This window comes from Hemitrygon akajei, chromosome 23, assembly GCF_048418815.1.
Source record: "Hemitrygon akajei chromosome 23, sHemAka1.3, whole genome shotgun sequence".
NCBI lineage: Eukaryota > Metazoa > Chordata > Chondrichthyes > Myliobatiformes > Dasyatidae > Hemitrygon > Hemitrygon akajei.
The window spans coordinates 37542407-37565451 of NC_133146.1; the positions used below are offsets into that span (position 1 = coordinate 37542407).

Here is a 23045-nt window from a genome sequence, read left to right on the forward strand (position 1 = left end):
CTTCTGCTGCTGTACCTCATCCACTTCAAGGTTTGATGCGTTGTGCGTTCAGAAATGCTCTTCTGCACATCACTGTTGGCTATTTCAGTTACTGTTAGCTACCTGTTAGCATGAACCAGTCTGGGCATTCTCCTCTGACCTTTCTCATTAACAAGGTGTTTTCGCTTGCGGAGCTGCCGCTCACTGGATTATTTTGTCACACCATTCTCTGTAAACACTAGAGATTGTTGTGCGTGAAAATCCCAGGAGGTCTGCAGTTTCTGAGAGACACAAACCACCCCATCTGGCATCAACAATCATTCCATGGTCAAATTCACTTAGATCACAATTCCTCCCCGTTCTGATGTTTGGTCTGAACAACCGAACCTCTTGACCATGTTTGCGTGTATTTCTGATTTGAGTTGCTGCCACATGATTGGCTGATTAGATAATTGTATTAACGAGCAGGTGTACAGGGGTACATAATGAAGAAGCCACTGAACGTGCAATTTGTTTGTGTCCTGGGTTTCTAATCAGATATTCAACATGAGCTGTTTTACTTTCCTGCAGAATCCTCAATTTGCGAGCACATCAACGTACGTTATCTACGCCCACTTGTTACGGCAGATGGCCAGTCTGTCTGAGGCGGATCATCACTTTCTGGTTCACTGGTTTCAAAAGTAAAACATTTTTTTTCTTTTCTGCACCTAGAAACTCTGAAGGGTGTGGCTTATTCTTAACACATTTACAATAGCTTTGGTGTATTTTTGTGGGACTGTTGGAAGTGCAGTTTACTGTGGGGAGTTTCAGGGCAGCTGAACTTGTGTTGGCCATTTCAACTTAATTTATCTAGGGAAGTAGTTTATAAAGGTTTTGAACAGTTGGTTTTCCAAAAACATTTATCATTTTTCTTCCATTTCTCACATCTTTGTAAAATAAAGGGACTGATATCAGCAAGATCGTCAATTTCTTAATATCTATTTCACAAATAAACCCTTCTCAGGCTTACAGCCGGGTCCGGGTATCGATTTTAACCGATGTTTCGGTGACAAACTCTGCTTTCATCAGGGATGATGTCTGGGAATGTCTAGTCCGGAGGTATTTATACTTCCTTGATGCGGGTTTCCACTGTACATGCGGAGCAGTGTATATCAGCCAGACAGGACACACTGTGGAAATACAAATCAGGGAGCACAGTAAGTGTATCTGTTTGGGTTATCTAGAGAAATTGGCAGTAGCAGAAGATTTTAATTGCAATGGCCATAAGATTGACTTTGATAGCACAAAACTACTGTGCTGTGCCAATGGCTTTTGTGACCATTTGGTGAAGGAAGCCATTGAAATAAAACTAAAGGAAAAGAATTTTAACAAAGCCGAAGATCTCACCCTATGGAAGAGCTGTAATTTGCTTGTAAACAACGTGGGACAGCAGAAACATGATTAAATGAGGACTAATTAATCAGGAAGGATGGACGACAGGGGTGTAAATACCACTGGACTAGACATACCCGGGCTTCAACTCTGATGAGGATGGCAGAGTTTGTTATCAAAACATTAGTTAAAATTGATACCTGTACCTGGCAGGAAGCCTGAGAAGAGTTTTTTCATTGTATATGCCAGGAAAGTACTAGATCCTTTTTCAACCATTTCACAATTGGCACATCAGAATTTTTCCAGGTATCTCTATCAATCATCAACATTACTAGTTGCTTTCCACAGTGTGAATAAAGCAAATTTGTTCCCAATACGGAAGGAGACAACAGTGAAAAATGATTGACAAAGGAGCGAAGTGTGTTGTAGAGAAATGACTTCTGAGGCAGCAGGTGGTTGTGATCCGTATTTCACTGCTTGAAAGGGAGGTGCAGTTTCAGTCTTTAACAGGGAGCTGGATAGACATCCAAGAAAAGATCTGCAGGTGTGTGAAGAAAGAGAAGGGGGCTAACTAGTATGTTCCATAGAAATCATAGAAATATAGAAAACCTACAGCACAACACAGGCCCTTCGGCCCACAAAGCTGTGCCGAACATGTCCTTACCTTAGAAATTACCTAGGGTTACCCATAGCCCTCTATTTTTCTTAGCTCCATGCACCTATCCAGGAATATCTTAAAAGACCCTATTTTATCCACCTCTACCACCGTCGCCGGCAGCCCATTCCATGCACTCACCACTCTCTGCGTAAAAAACTTACCCCTAACATCTCCTCTGTACCTGCTTCAAGCATCTTAAAACTGTGCCCTCCCATGCTAGCCATCTCAGCCCTGGGAGAAAGGCCTGTGACTAGCCTCTGCAAAGAACTGGCACAGACTCAATCAGCTGAATATCCTCCTTTTGCACTCTAATGATTCTATGATTTCAGTCACTGCTTCCATGCCAAAATAGTTCTATGATTCTTGCCAATCAGTCATGAGACTAATAATGTGCAATTAACCCAAGCTTATGACTCAGTTGAGATGATAATTTAAAGTCATGAACTGTTTGTAATATTTCCCTTTGCTCATCAATGTCTGATTATGATTTTCATTGATAATTTTTACATACTCATTTGTCCAGGAGAACTCTTTCTACGTACAGCTGGTAGAAACTATGAGGTTTTCCTCCTGTCAAGATATAATATATAATTCTAATGTGGCCCCTACATTGAGTTAAAAGCCACCCAGACAGTCTCAGGATACATACCTAGAGCTATGATTACTGATATCTATACTAGCTTCGTATTGGATTCCCAGCTGATGAAATTATTTTGAGAACTTTAGACCTCAATAATATTCACTAATGCTATCAAACACTCTTCAGAAGTATTACATTTCTTGAAGTCCTGAATTTCTTTTGCCCTATCTCATCTCAGCTTCATGCTATGAGATAGTTGATTAGACCCCTTAATTTCACCTGAATAGTTCATTATCGTGAGTAGACCTTTCCAATGGATTACCAGCTGTTTATTTGCTAATATGTCCAAACCTGTATTCAAGAGGATAAATTTCTTGTTCTGCAGGTTAATGGCAGTTGGCAAACAACTTTAAGATGCATTACCACCACTTTCTGAACTGGACTGTCGGTCAGGATTTCTAAATCATATATATTTATATTTGTACCAAATTCTTTAAAAAAGATGAGTATTCTTAAGGTACTACACAATATATTTAAATCAATGATCCTGTGAATCTCCCTGCAAAATATTGTTAGTTAAATTATATTTTATTTCATCATAACTTTAAAATCATGGACAAATTTAAAACAGAATAGTCTCATTACCAGAAAGTAGCAAAAAGTCTAGTTACTATTCCATCTGCAACCAAGTTTTTGAATAAACATAAATAACATCTCATCCAGCTACAGTGGCTAACATAAGCACCGAATGGGAAATAAATATGGGACGTTTTTAGCCTTCGTACAGTAATTCTGTTTTTCATAAAATAAAATAAAAATAATTATTGAATCCTTCCAAAAATTGATATGTGCTTTCTCCAGATTGCCTTTGAAGAGATTTAAGCAACTTGTCGAAAGATTGCTGCAGTTTATATCTCTACGTCTGTTCCCAGCAAAGCCAGATGACTTGCCGCCCCTGGCAAAATGTACGTGGTGGATTCCTTCAGCAACCAAGGTCCTCGCTCTGCTTAGTGAGTACCAGTGGCTTTCTGTCTCTTCGTATTCTTCAAATATAGACGATGACAAAAAGCTGAAATATGCCACTTTCAGTGAAGCCCCTCTAGAAAAAAAATTATTCCTGTTTACGTTACTAATAATAAGATTTCCTGGCAATTTTATCTTTGCTAAAGACAATAATCAAATAATCAAAATGCAAAAAAATAATCCAAACACTGGAAATCTGAAATAAAAATAGAAAATATAGGAAATACTCAATAGGTTAGGCAGCATCTGAGAATAGAGAAACTGAGTTAGAGTTTCAGATCAATGACATTCCATCAGAATTGGAATGTAGAAGATCGAGCAGAGATTTGATAGATATATACAAAATTAGGAGGGGTATAAATAGGGTAAATACAAGCAGGCTGTTTCCACTGAGGTTTGGTGGGACCACAACTAGAGTTCATGGGTTAAGGGTGAAAGGTGAAATGTTTAAGGGGAACATGAAGGTTGTGAGAGTGTGGAATGAGTTTCCAGTGTAAGTGATGCATGCAAGCTCGATTTCAGTGCTTAAGAGAAGCTTGGATAGGTACAGGCTGGGAGGGTTATGGAGGGCTATGGTCCGGGTGTAGGTTGGATGGAGTGGGTAGTTTAAATAGTTTGGCATTACCTAAATGGGATGAATGGACTGTTTCTGTGCTGTGCTTTTCTATGACTCTAATGCAATATTTCAGGTTGATGATATATCATCAGAACTCCTATATTCTGATCAAACTTCATCAAACTGAAACATAAATGGTTTCTCTCCCCACAGATAAAGCCTGACCTGCTAAGTATTTACAACATTTGCCATTTTTTTAATTTACCGATAATTAAAAATGCTAAATTGAGTCTGATGTAGGATTTAAATGCACTTTTTACACCCTCTGAAAACTAGGAAAGTGACATTGGTTTGTAATTTTTATGGAACAGTAGAGTGGAAAAATATTTTGAATTCTAAGTTGTCCAAATCCATCACACGCAATATTTTGTAATCCTCCTCAGTAAGTATCGAAAGCCTTTAAGTTATTTTTGTGGAAAAAGCTGTTACATTTGTACTTAAGACCTCCATAAAAATTATTTTCTCCAACATCCCAGGAGAATAATAACCCAGATATTTCTGAGAAATGTTAGTGGTTCTCTCTGTAACTGCCTAAGAGGTCAGGGATCCACAGACAAGCATATAAAAATATTGGAGTCCAAGAACTTCCTGCGTGATGCCCCAAACATTTCTCAAGTGTAGTCCAACTGTGTACTCCTCATCGAGTTCAATGACAGAACCCCGACTCTCTACAGTTCTTCAGCAGTTGTGAAATTCCATTCATTTCAATAGAGAGAAAGGGTCTGAGGCAGCCAGGTAACTTCCAGATAACTAACACTTATCTTCATTGTTTTAGCATTAAACCTGTTATCTTTTTCTTTTTCAGGTGCATTAATTTTTGTAATTTTTATTGTTTTAACTATTCATAAATGTCAGCAGATTTTAAAATAATAAAAAACAGCAGGCTATACATACCCAAGCTGAATTGGGATTAGGGCTCTTGCTAAGCTTATAACAAGAGTCATGGATATAAAATATATGTTGAGGAAACATCATCTCGGAGACTGGACAGGGAATGATTAAAAACCAGTTGTTACAGATAAAATTGCATTTATCTTACATCTGTAGAATCTCTTTCAGGATTTCACAAAAGGCTTCTCAGCCAAATAAGTTCCTGCGAATGTAATAATTTTTGCATTGTAGTCAATTTATACACAGTTTATTACAGTGAATTAGTACGCACCAGGTTTCTATAAAGAACTGATCCATTTTACTATTGTCAAATCAGATAATAGAAACTAAAAGATAAGTGTTGACTAGGGAAGATTGGGATTCTCTTTCAGTTATTGTCATGGGATATTTGACTTATCAGCAAAAGCACGGTGAGATAGAGTGTCACTGTTTAATATCTCTTCTGAAAGCCTCCAAAACTGCAATATTTCCTCAGTGCTGCATCAGGGCATCAGCCTAGATTTTTGTACTTGTGCTATTGAATGAGGAGCCTTTGTCTAAGTGTGCTACCAAGTGAGCCATAGATACATCGAAGAATTAAGATGTATAAAATTAGAGCATGGATTGATGTTACATTAAAAGTTGTGTGCAGTTTATGAGTGGTCAGAGCAGTTAAAGCAGGGTGGAGAATGAGAGGCATTGATAAGGTGAAGTGATGTGGTATTTATTCATGCACATAGTCAAAGCAGGCTAAATGTTCTTAGATCCCATTCTCTAAAGAATGAATCCATGAAAAAATGAAAATATCTAATAGCATTTTTGGACTTTATTAACAAAAGCAGGTTTTACTAGATAAAAAGCAATGGTTCATTTATATGGCATTTTAGAACACTAATAAATATTGGTGTACCAATATGTTAAAAAAATAATATATTTCCTGTAGGTTCACTAAAATGACCATGAAAGAGAAACGAATGCTAGTAGAGGTGCTTGAGCTGCTTCTGCTCAATCAGAGAAAACTAGGAGAAAATTTATTTGTGCTTTTAAAATCTTTTTAATTCATGTTGTGAGTAGTTGGGGAAGCAGTATGAAAGGATTGTTACAGTGTAGACACTAAGGCAATGAGGGGAAAAAAATTAGGATTTTTTTTAGGTGCAGCAGGCTTGTGGAACAATCGTATGCGGGATTGGAGACTGAAGCAAGAAGAACTGCATCTCTTAACATTACATAAGCGAGGAAATGAGTAATGCAAATTGTAAAGGTCAAAGTAGTGGATTAGATTTTGGATTGGTATGGCAAATTACCCAACACTCTCTTAATGAGCTGGGAGGCTTCTTCCATTTAGTGAATTAGTCATGTATGCAATTTTTTGGCTATAATTTATATGGAGAAAACATTTTATTTGTTAAACTTTAGTGATATTTCAGTGGTTACATTAGTGGTGTTGTAATAGGTACCATTATTCAGTAGTTAAATTCTAGTGTTGTAATGGTTGCTGTTATTAGAGATAATAAATTTTAGTGTTGCTTTAATGATTATTACTCAACGCGGTAAATTCCCATGGAGTTTCAATGATGAACATAATGGCAGTTGTTAAATTTTAGTGATGTTTTAATCGGTACCATTAATACAGATGCAGCAAATAGTCTGGCAAATCCTCCAATTCTTCCCTTCATGGATTTCTACAACTCCACCTTGGACCATATTGATCTCACGGAGGACTATCATACCTGGCAGTGTTGTGGAAATTCTCACAGGTGAGAATGAAAGGGGGAATCCACATCTGAAGTTAGAAGGAAGTTAATACAAACCTATGTATTCTTATATAATGAACAAATTATTGATTTGCATAATTTCTTTATCAATGTATTTTAATGATTCTTAAGTTTGATGTTACTTAACATTTTCTAGCCTGATAATAAAGTATCAGTAACAGCATATGACTTATACCATCTCCTCAAGTCTAGGATAAACTAGTGAGGTAAAAAAAATTCTATGATTAGTTCTTCAAATTGATTCCAAATTTAGTTAATTCACTCTGGTAATTGTGAAGGAGAATTGTTGAATATTGTGACTTAACATTAATTTTATTTTCTATAATACTGGTTCTTAGTTACTCATGCTTTCTTCACCTACTCTAGCTTACCTTGAAATCTGCCGCTGGTTGTCAGCCATCAATGCGTTCTATTATAGCAATATTGTCTTGTTTTCAGTACACCAGGAGATATTTTTTCCTGACTTGGATATCTGGAACACAGTTGTAAAGTAAGGGGTTATTCAGGCATCCGTTAGTCTTGTGAGATCATGGATTTGCGCCTTGGAAGGTTTCCAGGGCGCAGGCCTGGGCAGGGTTGTATGGGAGACCAGCAGTTGCCCAAGCTGCAAGCCTTCCCCTCTCCAAGCCACCGATGTTGTCCAAGGGAAGGGCACTAGGACCCAAGCAGCTTGGCACTGGTGATCAAGGACACAAACACACTGCCTCAGGTGAGGCTTGAACTAGTGACCTTCAGATCACTAGACCGATGCCTTATCCACTAGGCCACACGCTAACACGGTCATTCAGGATTCCTGTGAGAAGAAATTTCTTCATCCAGTGATAATGAATCTTTGGAAAATTTCTTAACTATTTAATAGACCAATGAATGGTAATCAAGGGATATGAATTTAGTACAGTAAAATTGTACTGAGATAAAGATTAACCTATGTTACAAACGTAAAAGAATGAACCAATTTGTAACTATGAACCTATTAAATGATGGAGCAGCATTAAGAATATACATGGCTCACTCCTGTTATGTTCCTTAGCTCTTCTGCTTCTGAAATTTCAGCTAAAAATCAGCTTCCCATTAGAGAGGAATATTCTGCAGAGTCACTGGGTTGAATGCAGGTAAAAAGTAAGCTAATATGTCCAACACCAAACTTCCGAAAGACACTCTTGAGTTATGTCACAAGCAAGCATTAGTGAAGGAGAGAAGAAACAATACAAGGATGTTCTCAAAGCTTCCATGGAGAAGTGCAGCAACCCCACTGATCTGTGGAATTGCTGGCCCACAACTTCTCAAAGTGAAGGAGGAGTATTCAGAATGGAACTGAAAGCCTTCTAATCCAATGCTGGGGGAGCCTGCTATAAAGTCTGGAAGTGGTACATTGTCTCTCGAACTGCCCATCCTGTCCCAACCCTCTACCCCACTTGCAGTGGAGCCTGCAGAGCTCAGCGTAGTTTTAAAAGCCAGCTTAGAACCCTTAGAACTGAAATGGGTGCAAGTCAATCTCAATCTTAAGTCATAACTTATGAAAAGAAGATTTTCACTGTGTAAGACTCCAACTGCTGCTACTGATTTCCTGCTGATGGGCAGGAAGGTAGGTAAATTTGGCTGGCTTGAGGCAGTGCTTTTCAGGCAAAATTGTCCAGCTCATTGGACAACTGGACTTTCCAGCTATGGGCTGTAATTGGTTATCTAACATGTGATATCTCTATCTTTACAACACAGTGATGACTTGGAGTTTAGTCTGAATGTGCACATGGGCTCAAATCGGCAGCATCCATGTCATCTTTGGATAATTTCTGGTCCTTTACTACTAAAAGTGGAGAAGGGAATTTGGGAGGCTATCGATAATCTCAAGCTTGTATGGAGGCCCTGTGTAAGTGATGGAAGGAAGCTACTCACAAAACACTCACCTACCTCCTCCATCCAACTCTTGCCCCATCAGTGGAAGAGCCTGTGTTTCCTACATTGGCTTAGTCAACCTTCTCCGAACCCACCAAATTGATGTGGAAGCAAATTATTATTGTACACCAGTGACTGCCTATGAAGAAAAGTTGCAAAGAATACTTGAATTTTATGGTGTGAATCCACCACCATTAACTTAATTTATAAAGACTGAAAATGACATTGCAAATAAGCAGAATATGTTTTATCTATTATGGTAGTAGCAATGAAGTACATTTAGAAGTCTTTAAACTGGGCCTGTTGGTGCTCCTTCATCAAACGTTAATTCTTTAGAATCTTCTTAAAAGTTTTCCCAAGTGACCAAACTTGCTGGAAACTCTCAGTGGTGATTAGGTCACCCTGGTTAGCATGCCCCCCATCCTCCATCATTACATGGACCTAGAGAAAATGACTGTGAATGCTCAAGTTCTGCTGAACTTAAAACCATGCAAAAATTGTATTAGTTGTGCCAATTTTAGGCAAATTCTGCAAGAAACTCAGCATAATCAGGCAGAAACTTGACCCAACAAATCATATTTTACATGCTTGTGTAAGGGCAAGGATGGCTCTGTGGAAAGTAAGTCTCTCCTTACACAGAAATGGCCGATGACATTGTACCAGCTGTGGACAATGCAAAGATTTGATGAAACCCACACAGCTGCAAATATCTTTACCAAATATAATATTGGTGCTTGAACCTGCATTTTATCTGTGTTGCTAGTTTAAGGTTTCTTTCGAATGAATGATCTTTATTGTCATTTGATAAGGTCCCACATAGGAGACTGGTGGGTAAAATCAAAGCTCATGGCATTGGGGGGAAGACATTGACATGGATAGATAACTGGTTGGCAGATAGAAAACAAAGGGTAGTGGTGAATGGGTGTTTCTCAGAATGGTAGGTGGTGACTAGTGGGGTGCCACAGGGCTCGGTATTGGGACCACAGCTGTTTACGATTTACGTCAACGATTTAGATGAAGGCATTGAGAATAACATCAGCAAGTTTACTGATGATACTAAGCTGGGTGGCAGTGTGACATGTGATGAGGATGTTAGGAGAATTCAGGGTGACTTGGATAGGCTGGGTGAGTGGGCAGATACTTGGCAGATGACGTTTAATGTGAATAAGTGTGAGGTTATCCACTTTGGGAGTAAGAACAGGAAGGCAGATTATTATCTGAACAGTGTAAAGTTAGGTAAGGGAGAAATACAAAGAGATCTAGGAGTCCTTGTTCATCAGACACTGAAGGTGAATGAGCAAGTGCAGCAGGCAGTGAAGAAGGCTAATGGAATGTTGGCCTTTATTACAAAGGGAATTGAGTACAAGAGCAAGGAAATCCTCTTGCATTTGTACAGGGCCCTGGTGAGACCACACCTGGAGTATTGTGTACAGTTTTGGACTCCAGGGTTAAGGAAGGACATCCTGGCTGTAGAGGAAGTGCAGCGTAGATTCACAAGGTTAATTCCTGGGATGTCAGGACTGTCTTACGCAGAGAGGTTAGAGAGACTGGGCTTGTACACGCTGGAATTAAGGAGATTGAGAGGGGATCTGATTGCAACATATAAGATTATCAAGGGATTGGACAAGATAGAGGCAGGAAATATGTTCCAGATGCTGGGAGAGTCCAGTACCAGAGGGCATGGTTTGAGAATAAGGGGTAGGTCATTTAGGACAGAGTTAAGGAAAATCTTCTTCTCCCAGAGAGTTGTGGGGGTCTGGAATGCACTGCCTCAGAAGGCAGTGGAGGCCAGTTCTCTAGATGCTTTCAAGAAGGAGCTAGATAGGTATTGTATGGATAGGGGAATCAAGGGATATGGGGACAAGGCAGGAACCGGGTATTGATAGTAGATGATCAGCCATGATCTCAAAATGGCGGTGCAGGCTCAAAGGGCCGAATGGTCTACTTCTGCATCTATTGTCTATTGTCTATTATACATAGATACAATGAAGCTCTGTTTGGCTTCCTCTCAAGCAATTAAATAAAGCGGTAGATAAAAAACAAGACAGTAATAGAAAAACAGTATTAAATAGATAAGTAGCAGAAAATAAGTTGCAGCAGCTCCAGAATATCACAGTAATGCACAAAGTGCCGTTAGTGCGAGTATTTGAGTCCTTGTGTGTGTATGTGTGTGCTCACAGTTTCAGTCATTGTTCTGTGGGAGTGGTGTGATGGAGGCCACAGCTCTGGGGTAGAAGCTGTTCCTCAGTCTATTTGTTCTGGCTTTTAGTGTCCTGAACCTTTTGCAGGTCAAACAGGGAGTGGCCAGTAGATTTCTAGCAAATTTCTGTAAATATGTGTAGTCATGAATTCAGTGCCCCAATGTTAGTATTCATTTTGAGAGGACTAGAATATAAAAGCAAGGATGTGATGTTGAGACTTCATATCATTAGTGGGGCCTCACTTGGAGTGTTGTGAGCAGTTTTGTGCCCCTTACGGACAAAAAAAAATCCCAGTTTTCCCGCTTTTGTTGACTTATTATTGCTTGGGACCTCTGCTTGTGTGCAATTTGGGCTCAGCATCGATAACACACTGAGCTCATTGAAGGAGGTACCTTTCTTAATGGATTGTTACTACACACTCCCTACCATTAGATGTTTAAAGTGTTTGCTTAATATCCTTTTCTCTGCCCATGCAATTGCTTCACAATTAGTGATTCACCTTTAAAGATCTTTCCGAGGACTCATTGTTCTGCTTCTCACACAACACAGAGCTGTGCTTTCATGATTCAAGTACAAATGTTGACAGGTCTGTTTTCAATTTAAGAACTTTTCTCAGAACGCTCGGGCTTCTACTTGATCTTAATTGTCCATTTCATAGGCCCGAGGTGAAAGTGATTCCATTTCATAATGGCTGCATTTCACCGGTTGAAATTGAGGTCATCAGAATTGTTGCCCTCTTTAGTCTGAGCTCAGTCTGCAGGCTCATCCAGAAAAACCTCTCCGGAGCCTTTGCTGTTTTAGAATGCATGAGGCAAAACTTTCACCAGCAAACCCACTGTTACCAGTTTATAGACCAGGCACAGTGGCGAATGTGAGGTCAGTGTAGAACAGGCTAATGTGCTGGAACATGTCAAGGTTAAGAAAGAGGCAGTATTGGGGCTTCAGAAAAACTTTAAGATAGATAAATCCCCAAGGCTAGACAGGATATACCCCAGGTTACTATGGAAAATGGTGGAAGAGATTGCTACAGCTTTAACAATTATCTTTGCATCCTCCCAGGCCACAGGAGTAGTACCAAAGGATTGGAAGATGGCAAACATTGTTTCATTACTCAAAAAAGGTAATAGGGATAATCCTGGGAATTTTCTACACACTGATAGATGCCTGGAATGCACTGCTGAGAGTGTTGGTAGAGGCAGATACAAGCTTAGATAGGAAATAGATGAAAGAAAAACAGAGGGTGATGTGCATGCAGTGGGTTTATATACACCCAGTGGCCACTTTATTAGGTACACCTACTCATTAATGCAAATACCCAATTAGCCAATTATGTGGCAGCAACTCATTGCAGAAAAGCATGCAGATGTGGTCAAGAGGCTCAGTTGTTGTTCAGACCAAACATCAGAATGGAGAGGAAATGTGATCTAAGTGACTTTGACTGTGGAATCATTGTTGGTGACAGATCGAGTGGTTTGAATATCACACAAACTGCAGGTCTTCTGGGATTTTCACACACGGCAGTCTCTAGAGTTTACAGAGAATGGCATGATAAACGGAAAAAAACATCCAGTGAGCGGCAGTTCTGTGGGCAGAAGGGCCTTGTTAATGAGAGAGGTCAGGGGAGAATGGCCAGATGGGTTCAAACTGTTAGGAAGGTGACTAACTCAAATAGCACCATGTTTCTACAGTGGTGTGCAGAAGAGCATAAATGAAGGGACAACACATCAAACCTAGAAGTGGATGGGCTTCAGCAGCCGAATACCACACCAGGTTCCACTCCAGTACCCAAAAAAGTCGCCACTGAGTTTATGTCGGCACCACATTGTGGATTAAAGGACCCATGCTCTATGTTCACAAGAGCTACCTCATATTCACAGGTCTGGTCTGGTTATTGGTTGAAATAAAATAACATGTTGGTCAAAATAAGTAGGACTTGAGATTATACAGCACATTTTACATCCCGTTCAGGATATTTCTAACATTGTTTTACTTCTTAAATGTTATTATATTGGAAAAGTGCAGCTTATAGTACTGAGCAAGACCTAATTAACGAATGACCCTGTTCGTGAGATTGGGGATAACTCCATGACCGTCAATATAGTGCCATTGCATTTCTTGGCACTCATTCAAGGGAGCAGACTGAGCCTCAATGATCTGCAGGAAATGGCACCTTCAACAGAGCAACACACACTTGATACCGCACCCGATTGCCAGTTTAACGTTTTATGGCACTGTAGCTAGAGCAGCTATGTTCACCTTCAGTCACCTAAACATTGACACGTGACTAATGATTCTATTTGTCTTCGTTTTTCTGTCTTCTGGGTCTTCTCGGTCACGTACATCAAAAGAAGTGTCATCTTTTTTGTTCCACTTTATTTGAAATGCAGAGAAACTATAACTGGTAGCTTGTAAATTAAATTTTGTATTTTGTATTTTTAGACTGTTTTATAATCAGCAGTGTCTGCAATCACTTGAAAGCGTCACTAATAGAAAGTACAAATTACTTTTTCCCTTTTCTTGTGTGTGTTTAATGCAAAGCAGAATAAAATTCTATCGATTTGCAAATACAGTACAATAGTGCCCTCATAAGCCCAATGGGCACATTACAACACAGTTCGGCAGTTAACACGTTTTCACAGGAGATGTCCCAAATTTTAAAATCTCATTTCCAATGTATCGAATGGGTTATTGTAAACCTTATAAACTCACTGCTCTTTCTATTAAAACTTGTGATATCTTTATTTAAACAAAATATATTCAGCACGACCAGCAGGACATCGTATTGTGAACATAAATATGTTAATGCATTAAATCTTGTGTTTCTAACATTTACATCTAAAAATTAAGTTTGGAGGCTTTAATCTGAGGACATTTTTGATTACATTGCTGGTTGATAATGATATAAGTATTTGTAATATTTGTCAATGTAGTTAATCTGTATTCAAAAATAAATATGCAGACAAGATAAATGTGGTCTATTTAAGTAACCTTTCTACAGGGTATGAACTTTGCCAAGCAAGTTTTATTGAAAATCCCTAATTTTCAGTACATAAATGAGTAGTCAATTCTAAAGGGTTGCAGCCACGCTGCATCTTCATTTATCGATCTGACTTGTACTTGCATTTCATGCATTTCAAATACCTGCAGATCCATCAGCCATGACTGTGTTAGCTCAGACCCTATTGTCTTCCGGCATGCCAGCTTTCAAAGCCTCTCACCTGCTTTTGAAGTGTTTGCGGCCCAGCTATGTGACTGGCTTCTGAGTACTTTTTGGTCTGAATGGTTATCAGCACTGAATCACATCTCCTGATGAAGGGCCTCAGCCCGAAACCTCAACTCTTTATTCCTTTTCATGCATGTGGCCTGACCTGCTGAGGGTTCCATCATTTTGTGTGTGTTACTCTGGATTTCCAGCATCTGCAGAACCTCTTGTGCGTATGGTTCCACAAGGTCTTCTCTGACTTGGCTTTACGTTTGAGTGGAATGTATGTTGAAATGGTAAGCAGCTGGATGTGTACTGCCCTGTAATATAAACCTTTCAGCAGCAGTGCTTTTGAAAAGATCCAGTTAAATATGAACTCACTGAAGATATTTTAAATATAATGGTTGCAATAGTGTGGTACAGAAGACTATGACAACTTTGCCTTTTTTTCACTACACTATAGGTTTACCTTTTGCCAGTTCCCTTTCATTCTCTCACTGGCAGCTAAAAAAGTTATAATCCAGAGAGATTCTGAACAGCAGATGATCACGATAGCCAGGGTAAGTAGATTTTGTGGAATCAAACCTGACTGAGTGTTGTCAATAGATCCTTTACATCTGCAAGGACAGCATGTTTTAGTATATATTTTTTATATTCTGGGAATATAGCAGTATATATTTTATATTCTGGGACTCTCATGTGTGAGGTGAAATTCAAATTATAGTTTCAACTACTTTTTGGATTTTACCTTGTTGAAGATTCAGTTTTCAAACTCTAATGACAGGACTTGCTGTTCAACATTCCATGGAATTATTGGACTCTCATGCAAAGAATCCTTACAACACTTTCCAATGAGTTTGCATTTAAGTTGAAATGGTGTCACGAAGTAGATACAAACACTGCTCAATGCTGTATTTTGTAACTATAAAACATTGGCTTTAGAAAGGCATTTGACAAGGTCCTGCACTGGAGGCTGGTCAAGAACTTCTGTTACTCAGCATTCACGATGAGGTATTGAACTAGGTTAAGCACTGGCTTTGTGGAGAAGCTAGAGGGTGGTATTAGATGGCTGAATATCTGAAGGTCTGTGACTAGTGGAGAGCGGCAGGAATCATTGCTGGGTCTGTTGTTTTTTCTCAACTATATCAAACTATCTGGATGATAATGTGGTTAACTGGATCAGCAAATTTGAAGATGACACAAGAATAGTAGACAGTGGGAAGGCTATCATGGTTTGCAGTGGGATCTGGACTGGCTGAAAAATGTCACATGCAATGTAATGCAGACTTGTGAGGTGTTGCACTTCGGAAGGACTAACCAGGATAGCTGTTACACAGTGAATAGTAGGGCATTGAGGAGCGTGGTAGAACGAAGGAATCTGGGAATACAGGTCCATAATTCACTGAAAGTAGTGTCACATGAGATATGGTTGTAAAGAAAGCTTTCCACACATTGGCTTTCATAAATCAAAGTATTGAGTACAGGAGACGGAAAGTTATGTTGAAAATAGATAAGAGATTGGTGAGGCCTAATTTGGAGTATTGGAGCCAGGAGAACTCGTAAACTTTATTCCTTTACTTTAAGTGATGCACACACTTACAACGTGGTAACATAATGACATATGCCATTCCCGTAATTTTACATATAGTCCATAATGAATTATTTAAACAAACAAACAATGCTTAATCAAACAATGTATTTATGATATTACTCAGATATTACTACACAATACACAATATTCTAATTCCATAACAACTGGTAAAAATGAATGCACTGTTATCAGTTTAAACACCAAGTACTGCCATATATCCAGATTCATATTTATTTATCACAAGTTCCCAGAAACATTGAGCGAAATGCATCATTTGCGCTGACAATCAGCAGGCTTAGGGACGTGCTGGAGGCAGCCCAGTGCCAACATAACATTTCCACACTGCTTAGCAGAACAACACAGAACACAACAAGCAACAAAACAACAACAGCAAAACAAGTTGAGGTACTCCCTCTCCCCACCACACACACGGACGTTCCTCCATCTCCAGGACAGGCCTCCAGTCTCCAGTCATTGGCCGTGAGGCTTCAACTATTGGGCTGCATTGTACCTTTGAGCTTTGATCTTTGAAGGTTCAAGGGAGAAGCACCAATATCTAATTTGATTATTGGTCATAATAGAATAAAAGGTTGACCAGAATGAATAAAGGCACTTTGAAAGCCTCTGTATGACATTGCGTGGGAAAAAAAGTGATAAAGTTCTTTTTCCTGGCTTCATCTTTCTCATCTCATAAGCAATCAAAGATAGTTTCCATTGTTCGCAAATGTTAAAAACCTTAGCAGTTAGTAGTTGTCTTTTCTTTCCGCGTAGCAAAGCTTACTTGATAAAGTTTCCCGCAGACAGAGGCCAGACATGAACGTGCTTTTCCTAAACATTAAAGTGAGGCGATTGCATCTGGTTAATGATTCTCTGGATGAGGTAAGGTGGATTTTTAATTCTTGTTAATAATTATTATTAGTCCCTCTTTATTGGGACTATAATAGGTGAATTAAGATTATTTTAAAATACTGTAAACAATGAATTTGTGTGAAGGTGTGGTACAATAGCATTGAATTAATAGCAATATTTCTACAAGGCCAACAAGCTTATCCCTGTAGAATTCAACCCATGTGGAAGGTCTAATCCAGACTTAATGTCAACTACATATCATCTGCTTTCCCAGACTGCTGGCTGAAACATAACTTCCCTGCTCTTGTACTTTGTGCCCCAGCTAACGAAAACTAGCAACCTGTATGCACTTCTATCTACATGTGCTACCAGCTTCAGGTATCTTTAGTCTTGTACACCAAGCTCTCTCTTCTTTAATACACCTTGGAGCCAGATCATTCATTGTGTACAGTATATTCTACCCGTATCTACTATACTTCTAAAGATGCTTTGGAGTATCAGGATTAAATTTCATCTGCCATTGCTCTACCCCATTAACCAGCTGATCCACGTTTTCCTGTATCCTGAGCCTTTCCTCCTCCCTGTCAATTTCAGCAAAAAATACACTGAAAACTTATCATAGGACTCAGCACCATTACCAGTTTCAGGTAGGTCCGCTATAAATAAAAACAAAATATCCTTGTAATAGCCCTCTATTGGGATTCCCACACCTGTTTCCCAGCCTGTTCTTTGCCCAGACCCAATCATACCCAATCATATTCTAATCATATTCCCTTCCCTGCCAACGGTCCATCATGATGTCCCCTCCTAAGACTCCAAGGAATACTCACAGTTCTGATTTCCTACCCGTTCCCCATCCAACATTTCAACAACAGGGTACCTGTCCCACAAGGTAACACTGCCACCTAAAACTGAAATTCTACCTGCACTCTGCAATGATGAACATACAAAAGAGAGGCTGTTCCCACATTGAATTGAAAGGCCTGTATTCTATTCCTTATGTTTCATACACTGTAGAAGTTTGCAGGAACCACCCTTCAACCAAACATTCACTGATTTGCTCTGCCCTACTGATATGATGCACCTTACTCACCACTGAGCAAGATGTAGACCTTTCACATCTTTGATCTGCTTTTTATAACTCAGAATATGACAAAATGTAGCTCTTTCTGAATCATAAATGTCATGTGATGGTGCAGTTAATTTTAATTGAATTAATTATAAATTGCTCAACAGGAACATGGTACTTATTTTCATATGCCAATACTTAAATGTCTTTCATAAGACAGGCATACGAAGGTACAATGCACTTTTTTAAATAAATACTGTTGTCTAAAGATGTATCAACCATGAGCAGCTGCAATGGTTTTAGTTGTAACTGTTTTTACTCCTTGTTGTAGAATACATTTTGCCAACTTAATCATTAAAATAGGGTTCAAAAATACTAATTTTTGAGGAAGATAGGTGGGAAATTATCCAATAGTACTAAATAGGTAACAGTCAACAAACTGTAGGGAGTGATTGAGCAGATTAGGAGACATCATTAGTCACACAGCCACCCTCAGGAATAGGTTGTGATGATCAGGTTCAGTGGAAGGTACTATGTCAAATATGCTGTCCATTTATTTGTCAGTTTTAAACAGTGATTTATTATTAAGGGTGTGAATAAGTGCATATGCACACACACAAACCTCATGGGAGGAATGGCAATGTAAACAATGAGACTTTTGTTATTATAAGGTCTATCATGTTCACTTTTAGGAATAATCCATTATGTTTAAAGTAACTTTAGAATTAAATTGCCTCAAAGAAACAAATGCCTGGAGGAATGAGAAAACTGTTCCAATTGTGTCGCAAAATGAAATCTAATATTTATTTGGGAGAAGATAACTTTCCTATGGAATGGGAAATACTCACAAATCTAAGTACTTCTGCTCATATTCTAGTTTACTTGCTCCAAGCTTAATTCTTTTGGTTATTTTGAGAAATGCCTTAAGCTCGATGTGTTGGGCAACCAGATTCAAATATGAGGAAGGAGAATAAAATAGCTAAAGATCCAATGGTAACACGAGTGAATCTGCAGATGCTGGAAATAAATAAAAAACACGAAATGCTGGCAGAACTCAGCAGGCCAGACAGCATCTATGGAAGGAGGTAGTGACGACGTTTCAGGCCGAAACCCTTCATCAGGAGTGAAGTGTCATGGGATGGTCGAGGGGGGATAAGTAGTGGGGGGAGGGATGAAGTAGAGAGCTAGGAAGTGATAGGCTGGAGGGAAATAGGCTAGGGGGAAGGTGGAGAATTATGGGAAATAAAAGAGAAAGAAAGGTAGGGCTGGGGGGAGGGATTATAGTGAGGGGGGAAAAAGAGAGAGAAAGAGAATCAGACTAAAATAATAGATAGGGATGGGAGTAAGGGTGGGGGGGGGCAGGGGTATCAACAGAGGTCAGTGAGTTGGATGTTCATGCCGGCAGGAAGGAGGCTACCTAGGTGGGAGATAAGGTATTGCTCCATTGACCTGCGCGCGGCCTCATCTTGACGGTAGAGGAGGCCATGGACAGACATGTCGGAGTGGGAGTTTTCTGTGGAATTGAAGTGTGTGGCCATAGGGAGATCCCGCCACTGCTGGAGGACCGAGCGCCGGTGAGGCCACACGCAGGTCAATGGAGCAATACTTTATCTCCCGCCTAGGTAACCTCCTTCCTGCCGGCATGAACATCCAACTCACTGACCTCCGTTGATAGCCCTGCCCCCCACCCTTACCCTCATCCCTATCTATTATTTTAGTCTGGTTCTCTTTCTCTCTCTTTCTCCCCCCTCACTATAATTTCTCCCCCCAGCCCCACCTTTCTTTCTCTTTTATTTCCCATAATTCTCCACCTTCCTCCTAGCCCATTTCCCTCCAGCCTATCACTTCCCAGCTCTCTACTTTATCCCTCCCCCCACTTCTTATCCCCCTCGACCATCCCATGTAACTTCACTCCTGATGAAGGGTTTCAGCCCGAAACGTCGTTATTACCTCCTCCCATAGATGCTGTCTGGCCTGCTGAGTTCTGGCAGCATTTTGTGTTTTTTAAAGATCCAATGGTGTTGATTCAGCCAGTTAATTATTAATGGGATATCACAAAAGTTGAAGTTAAGATTCCTAAGGCTTTCATGATTACAGTAACACTGTGTAATTATAGTAGCAGAGGTTGTTGAGGACACATTATATCCAATAAATTGTCATGATGTAGCTCTCACAAGGTGAACGGATAATGGAGATGGAGAGAATAGTAACCTACAAAAAGGTTTTATATTTCTGGAAAAGTAGATTTGTAAGGAAAACAGAACATGCTTGTAACTTCAGTAGAACATGCCCTGATGTGATATTCAAGTAGATTTAGGCTAATTGAAATATTATGCATGACAAATGAACAACAGAACACAGCTTCAAATGATGAGAAGGGAAATTTAGTCCTACCAGCAAATAGAATTTCACAGAAAACTTGTCAATATATAGAATTAATTTATAGATTCAAACTTTGATGGGAAAATCTTGAAATCAAGTCATGACTGTACAACTTAACTGTTTTGCACAGAACCTATCTCTAGGTAAATGAACACCATTACAGAACATAATTATGGTACCATAACCTGATTATATCAGTCCTTGGCCAGTTTGACTGAAGGCATTGTGCAGCAAATAAATAATCTTTTGCACATTTTATATATGATCCAAAGGTACATTATCTGTTTTCTGAGTGAAAAGGTTACAATTTGAATGAGAATATTAACAGCTGCAACCAAAGTCTTCATGTGCAAGGCGAGTACAAAGCAGAGATGATTAAGAAGGAGATAGGAAGAGAGCTGTAAATAACACACAACCACATCGTAAACACAGTCTGAACCAGTTGGTTTGCTTGTCTGCCTTAAAAGATACATGAAAGGAACAAAAAAAATATTCTTGCTGATTGTAAAAATTTGGATTTGACCTATTTTTGGTACGTTTGTTGGATGCGAGGTTTCACCCTAATGCCACACTGGGTGCCACTATACAAACTGCAACTTGGTCATCATTTTCTCTGTGTTTGGAAGCCTTGGGCTGACTTGCATTTGACAGACATAATCTCTTGCACTGCCTGTGCTACTGTTGGAGGACTTCTATATGTCTTATGGTCTACCGGCTTCTGGTGGGTCCAGAGATCACAGCACCTGTTTCACAGGTGCTGAAAGCTTTATATGTGGTGTCCATCGAAGAAAAACAACACATGAGATCAATTGTGGGAGTCAATGAAAAGGAAATCGAGGTTCAATTGTGTGTTTTAATTCTCTATGATTTCTGATCTTCTGCATGGTCTTCTCCTTCAGATTTTTATTTATTTATTTAGCACATGTACTTCAAAACATACGGTGAAATCCAAGGACTGTGAATCCAAGGAAAACATACAGACCAGACAGTGTACCTGCCACGTACTAAAGACCTGTGTTGACCAACTGGCTGGTGGGTTCACTGATATCTTTAACCTCTCACTTCAACAGGATGTGATACATACCTGCTTCAAGCAGGCTTCAATTATACCAGTGCCCAGGATGAGCATGGTGAACTGCCTCAGTGATTATCTCCTGGTTGCATTTACATCCACAGTGATGAAGTCTTTTGAGATGTTGGTAATGAAATACAGTATATCAGCTCTTGTCTGACAGGCAACTTGGATCTGCTCCAATTTGCCTATTGGAGCAACAGGGTCACAGCAGATGCCATCTCATTGGCTCTTCACACAGCCCTGGAACATCTGGACAGAAAAGATGCATACATTACGATGCTCTTTATTGATTACAGCTTGGCATTTAATAGCATAATCCCATCAAAACTAATCAATAAGCTCCAAGACCTTGGCCTCAATACATCCTTGTACAATTTAATCCTGGATTTCCTCACTTGTAGACCCCAGTCAGTTTGGATTGGCAAAAGCACCTCCTCCACAATCTCCATGGGGCTGTGTGCCTTGCCCCCTACTCTACTCACTTTACACCTGTTACTGTGTGGCTAAGCATAGCTCCAACACCGTAGTCAACTTTGCTGACATCACCACTGTTGGTGGGGAAGAATCAGCATAGAGGAGGGAAATTGAAAACTTGGCTGAGTGGTGCCATAACAACAACCTCTTACTCAATGTCAGCAAGACCAAAGAACTGATTGTAAAGTTCAAGAGGAGAGAACCAAAGGTCCATGAGCCTGTCCTCATCAGAGGTGAAGCTTAGCAATTTTAAATTCCTGGGTGTTACCATTTTCAGTGGACCTGTCCTGGACTCAACATATAAATGCAATTGCGAAGAAAGCACGGCAACACCTCTACTCCCTTAAGTGGCTGCGGGAGAATTGGCATAACATCAAAAACTTTGACAAAACTTCAATAGATGTGTAGTGGAGAGTATATTGATTGGCTGCACCATGGCCTGGTATGGAACACCAATACCTCTGAATGGAAAATCCTACAAAAGGTAGCGGATTTGGCCCAGTAAATCCCTTCCAACCATTGAGCACATCTACATGAAACGCTGTCGCAGGAAAGCAGCGCCCATCATCAAAGATCCTCACTACTCAGGCCATGCTCTTTTCTCACTGCTGCCATCAGGTAGAAGGTGCAAGAGCCTCAGGACTCGCACCACCAGGTTCAAGAACAGTTACTACCCTCAACCATCAGATTCTTGGAACAAAGGGGATAAGTACACTCATTCGCCCTTCCAGTGAGATATTCCCACAGCCAGTGATCTCACTTTAACAACTCTTTAACTTGTTACTTCATGCTCTCATTATTTATTGCTATTTATTTATATTTGCATTTGCACAGTTTGTTGTCTTCTACACTCTGGTTGATCTTTTATTGATCCTGTTGTAGTTACTCTTCAATAGAATTGCTGAGTATGCTTGCAAGAACAAAGAATCTCAGGGTTGTTTATGGTGACATGTATGTACTCTGATAATAAAATTTACCTTGAACTTTGAACTTGGTTTGCATTAACAACCAACACGATGTACTGGGGCAGCTCACTAGTGTTGCCATGCGTTCCACTGCAGACAGAGCACGCACAACAAAACAGAATACACCAAGCAACAAAACAAGAACCGTAAAACAGGCCCCGTTCCTCCCTCCGACTCACCCCCCCGGAACAGGCTGTCTCTAGCCTAAAGACTCCAGTTTACTTGTGGATTTGTAGAGATTGGGATTCAACTTTCCCAGTGGACTCGAAGACTTAGCAATGGTCACCCTCTGATATGTGAACAACATCAACCACAGGTTGCAGCGTTTTGACCCATTGTCAGTCAGAAGCACAGCACCATGATAACATCATTATCTATACACAGGCAAATCAAACCTGCATGAAGGTGAATCATGAGGGAAAGTTTCTACTCCAACTTCCTGGTGGGCAAGGCCTCACCAGAGATGCGCACC

General features: G+C 39.8%; 1 protein-coding gene across 1 annotated transcript in view; it reads left to right on the forward strand.

Moving 5' to 3' along the window:
• The window catches only part of hectd2 (HECT domain containing 2), a 117971-nt gene that overhangs the window by 63905 nt on the left and 31021 nt on the right, over window positions 1–23045 (forward strand). The window contains exons 8-12 of the mRNA XM_073027430.1: window positions 550–659; window positions 3450–3598; window positions 6731–6854; window positions 14632–14728; window positions 16531–16638. Coding sequence (XP_072883531.1) covers window positions 550–659; window positions 3450–3598; window positions 6731–6854; window positions 14632–14728; window positions 16531–16638 — 588 coding nt within the window. The remainder of the gene's footprint in view (window positions 1–549; window positions 660–3449; window positions 3599–6730; window positions 6855–14631; window positions 14729–16530; window positions 16639–23045) is intronic.